General features: G+C 51.1%; 1 protein-coding gene across 1 annotated transcript in view; it reads right to left on the reverse strand.

The window, feature by feature from the left end:
• Positions 1-13,968, reverse strand: part of LGR6 (leucine rich repeat containing G protein-coupled receptor 6) — a 112,175-nt gene that overhangs the window by 15,681 nt on the left and 82,526 nt on the right. The window contains exons 7-9 of the mRNA XM_069459534.1: positions 3,468-3,536; positions 1,124-1,195; positions 814-885 (exon numbers count right to left, since the gene is read on the reverse strand). Coding sequence (XP_069315635.1) covers positions 814-885; positions 1,124-1,195; positions 3,468-3,536 — 213 coding nt within the window. The remainder of the gene's footprint in view (positions 1-813; positions 886-1,123; positions 1,196-3,467; positions 3,537-13,968) is intronic.

A 13,968-nucleotide genomic window follows, 5' to 3' on the forward strand; every position in this document is an offset into this window, starting at 1 on the left:
CAAATTGACGGCTCCTCCCCACCCCCCCGCCGCCACCATCCCCAGTCTCACTAAGGACACGGACCCACACGGGGCCTGCCCAGGCAGGAGCACACAAGAAGGAGTGTTGTCAAGGACGCTGAGGAGGCAGCATGGGGTCCGGCAACGAGCCCAGATTCTGAAGTCAAGGGTTCTGGGTTCACACCTGAGCAGGACCCGAGCACCCCATGCTCCATCTGTACAATGGAACGGTGACGCCTACCTCGCAGGGCTAGGGTGAAGATGGAAGGCAGTAACGAACGGGAAAGTGAAGCATGCGCTTTGAAGGGGTTAGCTCTATAACCGCGATGCCACGGCATGCAGAGAAAAACCCATGAAGGCTTTTTGTAAGAAGTGGGACTTGGGCTGGGAATTAAAAAACTGAGAAAGGAAGCAATGGAGCCCCTGTAGGACGATAAAGACAGCACGGCAAGGGGGATCCTGCCCTAAGGCCACTGCAGAGCAGCCCTGAGAACACGCAGTTTTCAAAACCTTACTCCCCTCGTTTAAAGTACAGCTACCCTGAGCAGCTGTACCACAAAACTACAGAGGCCAGAGAACATTCCTTGACTATGGAGAAGGGCCCTCTTCGTCCCTCTGAGATCTGGGAGGAAGCGCAGGTCAGGGAGGTGAGGGGGGCTATGTGTCCAGGCAGGTCGGGGGCTGGGTCTGAGCAAAGCAGGAGTCTGCAGCCCTGAAGACCACGGCGACAGGTCTGCAGGCGGGAGGCAGGAGAAAGCAAGGACTGAGGAAAGGGAGAGTCCAGGCGGTGGCAGCCTTCAGGGGCCAACTTACAGCGTGTGCAGTTTAGGCAGGTACTGGAATGCCGACCTTCCCACAAACTGGATTGGGTTATCGTAAAAGTGTCTGGAAGAAAAAGATCCAAACATCTAATTCAGTTTTTCAGCCCTTTCCGCTGGGACTAGGGCCGACCTCTGAGTTCCTCTCTGACCAGTGTAGACCCAGGGAGGAACACACAGAGGAAGGCAGCCTTCCCATGCCGGCCTCCTTGGTGCTTTCTAGGGACGTCCCTCCTGCCTCCCAAGCTCTGTCCTCTTTCCCTACACGCTGGTCAGCCCCAAGAGGCCAGAAAAGCCGTACTCACATTGTCTGCAGCAGAGGGTTCCCCAGGAAGGCCTTTTCTGGGATAGCCTTGATGTTGTTGTTATGGAAACCCCTGGAAGACAAGGCCAGGGAGGAGGTGAGGACTTGGAGAAAAGTGAAGAGAGGGAGAGACAGGGAGTTTTTGGACAGTTGACTAGACAGGCCCTAAGACAAAAGGGACATCAGCCTGGAGATTCCAGGTTCCAATCTTGCCCGCGATTTTTCTTCCTTGTTCGGTAACACACCTGTCCTCTCCCTAGCAAGTGTGAAGGGAGCGTGCGGTGGAGTTCTGGGCTGCAGGGCTCGGGGAGCCCGTGGGAGCAACTCAGGAGCAACAGGCTGAGTTCAGGTCCCACGAGGGGAATCCTGTCCTTAGGCACTTGTGGCGGGAGCCCCGGTGTGTCCCCACAGAGGAAGCCAAAGGCATGTCAGAGGGAAAGGAGGAGGCAGAAAAAACAGCTTCCGGGGGATCCCAGGATGAGCGATGCTCCTCCAATGGAGGCTGGCTTGGCCTCCAGGCCCTGAGCTGCAGAAACACAGAAGTGTCAGCAGCAGGAGGGACACGGTGCAGAATCTGATGTCGAATGACTGTGGATGGCCTGAGGGGAAGTGAGGAACGAGGCCCCCAGCCGAGTGTTGGGGTCTGGAAGCCAGGAACCACGTGCTTGGTTAGTCGGGCAGAACGTTTCAAATCACTAACATCTTGGACTGAAACACACACAGCCGTGCTGAGCTGGGCCCTTTCCGTCATCCTCTTTTTCACTGGAAGTTTCTGGTCTCTCTTTGTGTCCTGGCCTCTGCTCACCTCTCTTCCGCCTCCTGTCGTATCACTTCCACCTTCACGGTCTCTCACTCACGGATTCACCCTCAGACGCCTCCGGCCAGTGCCACCCACCCGGCCCATTTGTTCCTTCCTTCCTTCCATTCACTCACTGTGTGCAGTGTCGGGCCAAGCTCTGAGGGATTCAGAAGTTTATAGGACAGAGGCCCAGTCCTCAGCCGGCCCTCTCAATAGGAGATGGATGGATGGGTGGGTGGGTGGGTGAGTGAATGGACACACAGCCTCCACACAGGTCTCTTTTTGCCCCTGCTAACTCGGGTCTCTTCTTCGCTGACGCTTTATTCTTTATTCTCAATGCCTTTGCACACCCTGTTCCCTCCATGCTGTCTTGATTGATCCAATCTCATCTTCCTCTCCTATCCCAGCTCAAAGGAAAAAAGTCAGACCTCAATGACTCTTTGGCCGTGGAGGACTCCCAATAGTTCCTCCTTCGGACCGTTCCCTCTGGCTGCTCCAGCCACTGCTTCCCTGCCACCTGCATCTGGCATTCATACCCTCAAACTTCTGGGTGAGGGGAGGTGGGCGGCTGGGGCTGGCCCTATAGGTTTTGGGTGGTAGTTGGTAGTTTGAGCTGTAAAGCCGCGGTGCTGCCTGAGAGTTAGGGGCTGTTCATGGACCCCCAGACCCCCTCAGTGTGGCCCACTGTAGCTGCACAACAGGGCTCTTACTGCTTCCTGAGTGCTCCCCCCAGCGAGGCTGCTCTCCCTCGCGGGGTCACCCTCTGCCAGCTCAGCTTCCTATCTGGGGCTTTACCGACAGTTCCTCCCTCTGAAACGCCTCCCCTTCCCCGTCACTGCCACACGAACCTGTTCATCCTCCAAGGCTGATCAAAGGATTAGTCCACACTGATCTTCCCAGCTTCCTCTCAACTCCCACCATCATTTTAGCTAATACCACATAATTGATGGTTGGAATTAGACACTGTTTTGTCCTGTTCCCTGTTGTACATATGTTACTTTGTGTCCTCAATGAGGCTGAAGGCCCCTCAGGCAGGGCCCTGTCACTCTGACCCTTCATTCGTGTTTACCACCAAACACCGCGCTGGGCACATTGGGTGCTTGGTGAATATGGAAATGAAATGATACACGGTGACTGTGGGGAACCAGAGCCAACTTCTCAGTTCCCCTGGGGACAAGGTGCTGAGGGGTGACCCTGTCAACCAGCCTCCAGCTCCTCTTCTCATTCTCTTCTGGACGCATCCCAACAAAGGCAGGGACAGTGCCAGCCCCGGCTAATAGGAGGTGGCTTGTGCCATGTGTTTTCCCAGCTGGAAGGGCCCAGGGCCACTTCTGCTGATGACAGACCCCCAGGACATGCTCAAAACCAAGCTAAGGAGGCCTGGGACTGCTCAGGACTGCACTGGGGGTTGGGGAGGGCAGGCAGCTACATCTTTGACAAAGACCACGGGAGAGGAGGAGGTGAGGGCACAAGGGAGGCCCAGGCTGGCTTCAGCCCCTGCCCTGGGAGAAGAGGACACCCACAAGGAACCATGAGAGGCGCTTACAGTTCCTGCAGTCTGCCCAGCGTCCGGATGGCCACGGGAAACTCCTGCAGCTCGTTGTAATTCAGGTCCCTGAAACGGAGGGCAGAGCAGTCATTAGAGCACAGGCTTCACGGGGCACGTCAGGGTCCCCAAGACGTGGAAACTCGGCTCTGGGGCTGGCCAGGGAGATGGGTTTTTCCAATCAGTTGGACGCAGCTGCCAATGTCTGGAAATACATTTTTGGAATATTCACGCTCCATTCCTGCTCCACAAATCCTTAGGCTTGGAACCCTCCTGGCAGCAGAACTGTTTAGAGTGGGGGGATGTATTTCAGGGGTGTGGATCACTGGAGTCCCTTCCCTCAGAATAGTCCCCACCAGCTGAGCAAAGTATCTCCAGCCTTTGGAGACATCAGGGGAGGGGGCCAAGGGGAAACCTCGGTGATCTGTAATATCTTGCCACCAGCACTAGGGATTCCAGAAGGTTCCTGGGGTGACCACCTTAGCTAGCTGTGTGGTCTTTGCTGTCATTTTCTGTAAAAGCAGGCAGTGTTTCTTTCCTTTGGGTGACGACATGACAGCTAATCTTTATTTTCTCTCACCTTTTCCTGCATTTTTTTCAGTTTTTTTTTAAACAATGAACCTATAACACACGTATAATCAAAAAACAATGAAGGCAATTTTAAAAAGGAGGCAGCAACCCAAGTCGGCACGGATGTGGGAAAATGAGCACCCTGATAGACTGTTAGTGGGAATTCAAACGCGTACAACCCTTCAGAAACGATTTGACAGCATCTTTCCAAATTAAAAGGTTTGTCCCCAGGTGCCCCAAGTCGAGGAATTCATCCTACAGGAAAGCCTGTGGCTCAGTGTGAAGGTACCCGCGTGAGGACGCTCAGAGCAGCTCTGCTTGGCCACCAGGCGCACGGCCGTGGCCACAGCTGCGCCCTGGACTCTTCCAAGGGCCCTTCTTCTGTGTGTGGCCGTTTGTGGCGATGACAGGGAGGAGGGAAGGAGGGGGAGAGATTTACAACTGCGTGTGACAAATAGAAAAGAGCCCCAGAGGCCGAGGAGCCTCAGGGACCGAGGCGGGTGTTTGAGTTTTGAGAGACGGTAGAGTGATGGGTAAGAGCCACCGGGGACCTTCAGGAAGTTCCGCTCCGTGTTGTGTGATGGAATCCCTCTCCACCATCACTACAAGAGACTTCCAGAAAAGATACCAACTTTCAAAATTTTAAAGTCGGTTTTTGTTTTGTTCAGCAGTCAATGAACTAGCCCCGTGTGGAAACCAGCCCTGTGTGGAAAAGCGCCTGGTTTTGGGGGGAGGCGTCCTGATGGCTCCAAAATCCTGTTGCTCGGTGTGCGGTCTCGGGCCTTGGCGATGGGGGGTGAGGACTCAGGTACAGCATCCCTCTTGAGCCTCTCAGGGTGACCCCAGCCCAGCTCCTCAGCCCCTTAAAGCCGCCGCTGCCCTGACAGCTTTCACGGCTGTCCAATGCCAGAGCAGCGGGGCCACGTGGAGGCCCTTTAATTACAGAGTGACTTGGCAGGGTTTGTGGACAAATACCACGTTAACACGGAGATGTGACAGGCTCCTCTGCATGACGGGGTCATTGCACTTAATAGTCCACAGGTAGAGCCGGGAACCCAACCCAAGGCCAGAGGAGCAGCGACAAGCGTCTGGCAGCCAGTGAGCCAGCCGGGTAATTGTGCCCCCGCTACACACACACACACACACACACACGCACGCACACACACACGCACACACTAATTACCCGATTACCCTCAGACTGCCCTGGCGATCTTGGGTAATTACAGCATGAAACCCCTTCTGCTGCGCTCCGCTCTGCTTCATCCTTTAGTGACTCAGACACCTTCGCCGCTCGTGCGTCAAACGCTGATCATTCACAGAGAGGCCCCCAGAGGCTGTGTGAAGGATGTGGTCAAGCTGAGGCCAGCATGTGTGTGCAAAGCACTTGAACTGAAACCGGAGGTATTAGAGCTGGAAGCAGGGAGGAGCTGTCAAACTGTGGAGTTCCTGGAGTTCTACCAGGACTACAGACGATGCCTAGAAAATCAGGCTGATTAGGGTTGAGGACGGAGGCAGCAGGGATAACGTAGACGGCCTCTTTTTGGTCTTCGATTGCATAAATGATTCATTCTCACATCTCAGTGTTTCAAAATCCGGTGTTCCCCTTTTCAGTTGGCTCAGCTCACCCAGGAATTCTGCATTGTTGCCCGAGGAGAACTAGATTTCCCATAAGTGACTTGGAAGTATCTTCAAAAAGCCCTAATATTGCACTATGATCTCAAATGCAAAGAGTTACACTGACATGGCCTCGGGGACTTTACTTGCTATTCCATGTGCCTAAAATGCTCTCCCCCCAGGTATCTGCATCAAAAAAGGGCTTACTCCCCAACTCCATTCTGGTCTATGTCCAAATGGCACCACCAGAGAGGCCTTCCCTGACTATTCTATTTAAATTAGCACACTTTATCATTCACTCTTCCCTTACCCTACGTGGTGGATTAAAAGTGGCCACAAATCCTTTGCAGCTTCTGCTCTCAAGAGGTGGCACCTGCCTTGAGATTGGGACGGTCTTGTGACCGGCACTGACCGACAGAATGAGGTGGAAGTGATGTGGCATGACTTGGTCCTAAATCAAAAGAGGCCCAGAGCCTCTGCCTTTGCTCTCTGGGAGTGTTCCCATCACCACGTAAGAAAGCCGAGGCTAGACATGAGAGCCACGTGGAGACAGAGGACAAGCCAACAGCCAGCACCAAAGCCCCAGACACGTGAGTGAGGCCATCTGAGACCCTGTAGCGCTAGCTGAGCCTCCAGGTGACTGCAGCCTCACGCGTCAGCCCAGGGGAGGGCTCCAGAAGAACCACCCAGATGAGCCCAGCCAAGCCACAGATCCATGAGAAATAACAAAGTGTTGTTTTAAGCCACTAAGTTTTGCAGTGATTTGTTATATAGCGATAGATATATATCCTTTCTTTCTCTTCAGAGAGCTTATTGCCACCCGACATATATTTGTTTATTTTCTTCTCACCCAACTAGAATGAAAGCTCTTTGAAAATAGGAATTTTGACTGCTTCATATTCTCAATACCAGCATAATCCTGGCAGAGAGTAGGAGTTCAACAAATACTTGTTGAATGAATAAATGAAAGGGTCTAAATAATTTGATTAATAGAAACATTGGGACTCTTAAGAGAACCTAGGGTATTTGGGGGAACATCCTTAAGATTTTGAGTTTGATGTCAAAAAAGGCACAAGGTAGTCCTGAGTGGCACTGTTAGGCTTGCCCAGGGCCATAGGTGCCATGGGGTGGGTTCCATGTGACTGTGCTATCACTGAGCCTTTATACAGTTCTTTGGACACATGTCCAGGCAGCCAAACTGAGTGGTTCCAGCCCTCCTTGGCAGTTTCTGGTCAGGAATGCTGCTAGGAGTAGCCTAACAGACAGCAGGAAAGACCTGTGGCAAAAGGCATGTGAACTAGAAGGCTATTTTTGTAGAGAAATGTGTGAGAATAAAAATTGTTCAAATGTCAAAGAAAATTCTGCAAACTCCATGCCAACGAGGTGGCCTGAATCTTCCCATTTGGATGTCTACATAGATTTAATGACCTGGGTAATAGCCAAAGCGCTGCTTCATTTGGTGCCATGTAGATGTAATCTCTGGCTCTAATGGTCCAGGGAATGTGTCTTTGCAACTCTGTCTGCCCCTCATGAATTCATCTGAGTGCAACAGACATTTGTTGCCTGCCCAAAATACACAAAGAATTCTTCTGGGCAAAGTGGAAGGTAGAGAGACGGGTAAAAAATCGCCCTTAGATAAATGCACAAGACAACTGGATGAGCACCCTTGGCATGATCCTGGGGAGCACACAAAGCACCAGGACCTTCACAGACCGCGGTGACCACACATAGCTGGGAAGACCAGGTGGCCTTCATGGAAGTGCGACATTTGAACCGGGTCTTGATGGCAATGCAGAATTGCCAGGCGGTGGGCAGGTCAGGTATAGAGAGCATGACTCAGAGGAGGTGAGTGCTGCCGAGTTGGATTTGGAGAAGAGCAAGCGATACAGCCTGGTTGGAGCAGAGGGTGGCATTTGGAGGTAAGGCTGGGGGGCATCCCGGACACTCGTACACTGCCTATCTGGTGTCCTTGCCTCCAGGCCATCCTGTGTGCCAGCCACTACGTGCTTTCCCTGAATCATCTCTTAATCATCGCAACAGCCTGAAGATACTGTACCTTAACTATACCCTTAACCATACCCTTGAGATACTGTTATACCCATTTACAACTGAGGTTAAGTGAGACACAGAGAGATTAAATTAGTTGCTCAGTCACCTGTAACTATTCATAATAGATGTCTGTAGCAGAGACCACTGTTAGGCAATATCTACTCTCTCCTTATAGCCGTGCTAATACCATAGCCACCAGCCACGTGTGGCTATTTAAATTAATCACAAGTAAATAAAATTAAAAATTCAGCTCTCAGTTTCACAGGCCACATTCCAAGTGCTCAATAGCAACATGTAGCTAGCAGCTGTCATACTGGACGCACAGATCTAGAACATTTCCATCGTTGCAGAAAGTTCTATTGGACAGTGCTGTCATTTTTTTTTTTTTTAGGCTAGTCAAGTGCAGCAGTGGGAGGGAATAAGGAACATAAAGACCTGTAACTGGCTGTGGGCTGTGATGGATTAGTTGCAAGGGCAATGCTATCTCATTGCAGTAGGAGGAACAGCCAGGACTGGCGCTAGAGCGTGTTTCCCAGACTCCTTTGCAGCAGGTGTGGCCATGTGACTAGAATCCCACACAACAAGGTGGGCAGAAGTGACGCATACCACTTCTAGCCCAGGATCTACAAAATAGCCAACCTCTCTCCTCCGTGGTCTCTCTACCCTGCCACCAGCTGGATGCCAAAAACAATGAGGCCCCGCAGATGGCAAGATCCCAAGAAACCAGGTCCCTGAGTCATCCCATGGAGGAGGGCCACCCGCCAAGAGCAAACATCCTCCTTGGACTGTTACATGATCCAGAAATAAATTTCTATTGTGTTTGTACCATTATACATGTTTTGGTCTATTTGTCACAGCAATTTAGCCTACCTAACTAATTCAGTGTCACAGCCAGGATTTGAACCACACTCTTAGCTACTGCACATCTGCCAGAAAGATCTTTTCATAATGCAAAACCGGTGGAGTGTGGTCTCTCACGCCTGTAATCCCAGCACTTTGGGAGGCCAAGGCAGGAGGATTGCTTGAGGCCAGGAGTTCAAGACCAGCCTGGGCAATATAGAGAGACCCTCCCATCTCTACAAAAAATAAAAATATTAGCCAGGCATGGTGGCACACACCTGTAGTCCTAGTTACTCGGTAGACTGAGGCAGGAGGATCACTTGAGCCCAGGAGTTGGAGGCTGCAGTGAGCTATGATGACACCACTGCACTCCAGCCTGGGCAACAGAGAGAGACTTTGTCTCTAAAAATAAACAAATAAATGAGGCCAGGCATCGGCCGGGCGCAGTGGCTCACGCCTGTAATCCTAGCACTCTGGGAGGCCGAGGTGGGCGGATCGTTTGAGCTCAGGAGTTCGAGACCAGCCTGAGCAAGTGCGAGACCCCATCTCTACTAAAAATAGAAAGAAATTATATGGACAGCTAAAAATATATATAGAAAAAATCAGCCGGGCATGGTGGCACATGCCTGTAGTCCCAGCTACTTGAGAGGCTGAGACAGGAGGATCGCTCGAGCTCAGGAGTTTGAGGTTGCTGTGAGCTAGGCTGACGCCACGGCACTCACTCTAGCCTGGGCAACAGAGTGAGACTCTGTCTCAAAAAAAAAAAAAAAAACCAAATAAATGAATCGAAACTAACTCTGTCACTCTGCTACTGAAAAATCTGAAAAAGCTGATGCCCTTAACTAATCCTTCAGCGTCACCTGCCATTTCAGCTCTCAATGGGTCATGTCATTTTCACACCCTTGTGTAGCTACCTGTGCCCCTCACGCTCTCGGCCTGAAGCCCCGTCCCCACGTCCTCAGCTGCTGGAACCCTAACCATCCTTTGAAGTACGGCTCCCGAATCCACCCCCACCCCGTAGTCAGAGTGATTCACTCACCCTCGCAGCACCTTCCGGTGTTTTCTTCCTCTGCAGGAGCAGCGTTAGACTGGCAATGGCGGCGGAGGTAATAACAGTAATTACTACATAACAGTTATGGCTCTGGGTGATTTACGTACATTAATTCATTTAATTCCCATGCCAATGCTTTGAGGTAGGTACTGCAATGACCTCCATTTTGCAGGTGAGAAACTGAGGCATGGAGGGAGGTCACCCTTTGACCACAGTTCCACAGCTAGTGACGGAGGAGCCAGGATTGAAGCCCAGGCAGTTTGAACTCAGGGTTGAGTTGTCTGCCTGCATACTGTCTTCCCCAGCAGACACGAAGCTTGTTGAAGTCAGGAAGGATATGGGGTCCCTTCTGGATCTCCTGCAGCCCAGGCACAGGGCCACACATGCGAACGTTCGGAGCTGAAAATGATCATTTGAGCCCGCCGTGCGAGGTCCTGAGCTGAGGGCTCCTCCAGCTTTGGTCGCTTCAGGCAGTGTCTTTTTCTCTGGGATTAGACTTTAACACGCAGACTCTCACTGACCGCAGGGAAGGCCTCCCCTGGCACCAGGCTCAGTCTGAGTCTTTCATTGCAGGGTGGTTTATGACACCTAAACTTTAGCTGGAAAACTCGTCCACGGCTTTGTAGTCTATTATCTTTAATAGCCCAGAGTCAGCTAGGATCCCAGAAAGAGTTCATTGCTCCGTCTGCTGCTCCTGCACTGGAAGCAGATGGGGAAGGGTTGAGGTTAAAGAGAAACCATTCCCCGCTCTGGCCAGAGCACAGACCGGCGCTGACGCTGTCTATGGCTCAGCCGCCCTTCCATCTGCTTAGCCATTTCTAGCCAAATCCAACCAAAGCTGATGGCAAACCCACGCAACAGTAGCAGAGAAGACAGCCTCAGCGCTAACTGGCTCAAGGACCCACATCTCCAATTCTCTCCGTTCCATTAGGCTGTGTAGAAATGGCCAACTCCTGAGATCTCTGGGGAGCGTCGCCGCAGATTCAGAGGACAGAGCTGGCAGGATTTCACACTCATGCCGTCCAGTCTTTTCTTTTTATTGAGGAGGAAACTGGAGCTTGGAGACAAGGAAAATTGCTGCAAGTCCCAGAGCCAGGACTCAAACTCAGGCCTCTTGGCTCCTGGTGGAAAACACTTTCCCACGTGCTACACAGAGTTGGGTCCTGGCCAGGCTCCGAGTAGCAGGGCTAAGAAAAGAGTTTTAGGGGGAGGGATCAGGCTTCTGTAGGAGTTTCTTCAGGTGCTTGTAAGTACGTCAAAGCCAGATGATTATGACTTGGAAGTTAAATGTCTTTTTGTGCATCTGTTTTAGGGTAGAAAGAGCTGTTGTCGTCTGTGCACCGACAGGACCGCCTTGAACAAGTCACTTACTTTTCTCACCTTGTTTCTTCACCTGTAAATGAGAGCTCTGTTCCCCTGGTCCACAGGCTGGTGCAGAGTAGATGTTCAAATAACACCAATTCCTTTTACCTCTTCCTTTTACAGACATTAGACACAGAACAGACACTTCCATTCTTTACATGCAACAACAGTCAGCACACAAGTTTGGTCTATCCACTTTCCACAGCAATTAAGAGAGATGAATATCATTAATTGGCTTCCACTAACATTCTCATTCTCAAGGCTAATATTTGTGTTTATGACTAGATCATAGATAAGGACACGTGGGGGAATGTGAGTGAGCCTCGCTCCCCAGTGTGAAACACAAAACAAAGACATTTCTGATAGATTGTAAACTGGGAACCACTTTCATCTCCCCAAGGCCTGGAACAAAGGCAAGCCAGCACAATGAACGCATGTCTTAATTGCTTTTCCCACACTGCAGACAGAGCCTCTGTCTTAAATAGGACTCCACGTGCTTGGGGCAGATGACTTGGGGAGCCAGGAACCAAAAAACTTTATGACTAATGGTATTGTTTTACCTTCTAAACAACCTACATAAAAGGCCACCCATTAATAAATGCAACAATTAGTGAAATTGTCATCAGTTTCTATCGAGAGACACAGACGCACCCTCTTTCCTTCCACCTGCCTTCTCTTCCTTGCCAGAGAGAAACTTCGGAATCTACCCGAAGCCACAGCAGTGCCGGTTTTAATGCAAGCTGCTGATCTCTGATACCGAGATGGCTCATTACGCTGCCCTAGTGAAGCACCTGGGATCACAGGAGCCTCGCGTGGGGCAAGGAAGTCCTGCCACCTGCCCCACAGCAGGAGTCACCTCCGAGCTTCCGGCCAGACGGGGATCCAGTTTCTGCTGGGACAATCTCAATGGCACGGCCCCCACTGACGATGCTGGGTGTCCACTGCTGCCACCGCTGGGCCACTCTATAGAGTGAGCAATCCTCCCTCATCCTAAGCTAGAGCGCCACCTTCACTTCTTCCCATGGCCCTCGTCCTGTCGGCTGGAAAACCACAAATCATGGGTACCACGTCCTCCAGAGACGATCATCTCGCTCCACCCGAGGCTTCTCTCCAGTCCTTTCAATCGCATTTTGTAGACACTTCACATTCTTCCCGTCTCCCCAGGAAAGTCCTGGTCACTTTCAGTGATACCCAGAACAGGACCCAGTCCCCTGGATGTAATCAGATCCCTGTGGGCAACACCCTTCTCACCTGGATGCCGGGGGCCCAATAATTCAGGGGACCTGAAGGCTCTGAGGTGCCCCTGGCCACAGCAGAATGTGGCCTGAGGATTTTTCCTAGTGACCTCAACTCGTTGGTCAAAAGCTGCAGGTTCAGAACCCGCAGTTCTGAATGACTGGGCTGGTGGGAAGGTGACATTGTCCCAAGGTAGGGATGGGGGACCATCCCAGTGGGTTCAGTCCACCTTCAAGGCACTTATCCAACTTAGAACACCTGGGACATCTGAGTATGTTCCCTGTGCCAGCCACCTGGATCAGGTACTACAAACACAAAAGCAAATGAAATTCATGAAGATGTAGGAGACAGGCAACCAAATAAGTAAACAAGTAAGTAAATAAATTAGGATATCAGACTGTGTTAAGTGCTATGGGAAAAATTACGTAGAAAATAGAGTGCTAGGCATGGAGGTTGCTAAGTGGTGACCAGGCAGGACCTCTCTAAAAAGATGACATTTGAGCAAAGTCTTGAAGAAGGCAAGGAAGTAAATCATGTGGATAATGGTGGAAAGAACATTCCAGACAAAGGGTCCTACCAGTGCAAAGGTCCTGAGGCAGGAGTTAACCTGGCTGTATTCAAGGAGGCCATTGTGCCTGGAGTAGATTGAGGAAGGGGCGAGGCTGGAGAGGTACCAGGGGGTCACAGCAGCCGAGGCCTTGGAGGCCGGTGTAGAACTTTGGCTTTTTTCTGGAGTATGATGGGAAACCACTGGAGAGTTTTGAACAGAAAAGTAACATCATCTGATTTGTATTTTTAAAGAGTCACTCTGGCTATTGTGTTGAAAGTAGATTGTAGGGTGACAGGAATGAAGACAGAGTGAACAGATAAGAGGCCGTTGCAATAACCCAGGTGACAGAATGATGATGGCTCGGACTGGTGTGGTAGCAGTGGAGGGAAGAGAAGTGGTCAGATTCCTTTTTCTTTTTTTCTTTTTTTTTTTTTTTTTGAGAAACAGGGTCTCGCTCTGTTGCCCAGACAACAGAGTGCAGTACTGCACGATCACAGCTCACTGTAATCCCAAACCCCTGGCACAAGCCATCCTCCTGCCTCAGCCTCCCGAGTAGCTAGGACTACAGGTGTGCGCCACCATGTCTGGCTCATTATTTTTTATTTTATGTAGGGATGGGGTCTCGCCATGTTGCCCAGGCTGGTCTTAAACTCCTGGCCTCAAGCAATCTTCCTGCCGTGGCCTCCCAAAGTGCTGGGATTACAGGTGTGAACCACTGAACCCAGCTCAGATTCTTAATATATTTTAAAGGTGGAGCCAAAGGAGTTTGCTGGCAGCTTGAATGTGGGATTTGAGAGAAAAAGAGTTGTTCTGAATGACGCCAAAGTTTGGACCTGAGTAATTGCAAGATTGAAGCTGCCACCACTGAGCCAGGAAAGACTTCTGGTGGGATGGGTGCAAGGGAAGCCTCCAGGCTCAGCTTGGATGTGTGTCAAATATCCATCTGAGCACATTACCAAGGCCTCTGGATAGTTAAGTCTGGAGTTCAGGAGACAGGTCCAGGCTTGGGTCATCAGCAAATACACAGTATCGAAAGCCATGAGACTGGATGGGAACACGGAGGGAGAGAGCGTACGGGGCACGCCAGGGTTCAGGGCTTAGGGCGATGAGGTCAGAAATGCTGGAAACAGCACATTAGTGACAAATTTGAAAGAACTCAGGACTTCTGGTCTAGAACCCTGCAGTCCCTGTGATAGCAGGGGCTACACGTTTGCTGTTCATGTTTTCCC

The sequence above is a fragment of the Eulemur rufifrons genome, chromosome 27, assembly GCF_041146395.1.
Source record: "Eulemur rufifrons isolate Redbay chromosome 27, OSU_ERuf_1, whole genome shotgun sequence".
NCBI classification, from domain to species: Eukaryota; Metazoa; Chordata; class Mammalia; order Primates; family Lemuridae; genus Eulemur; species Eulemur rufifrons.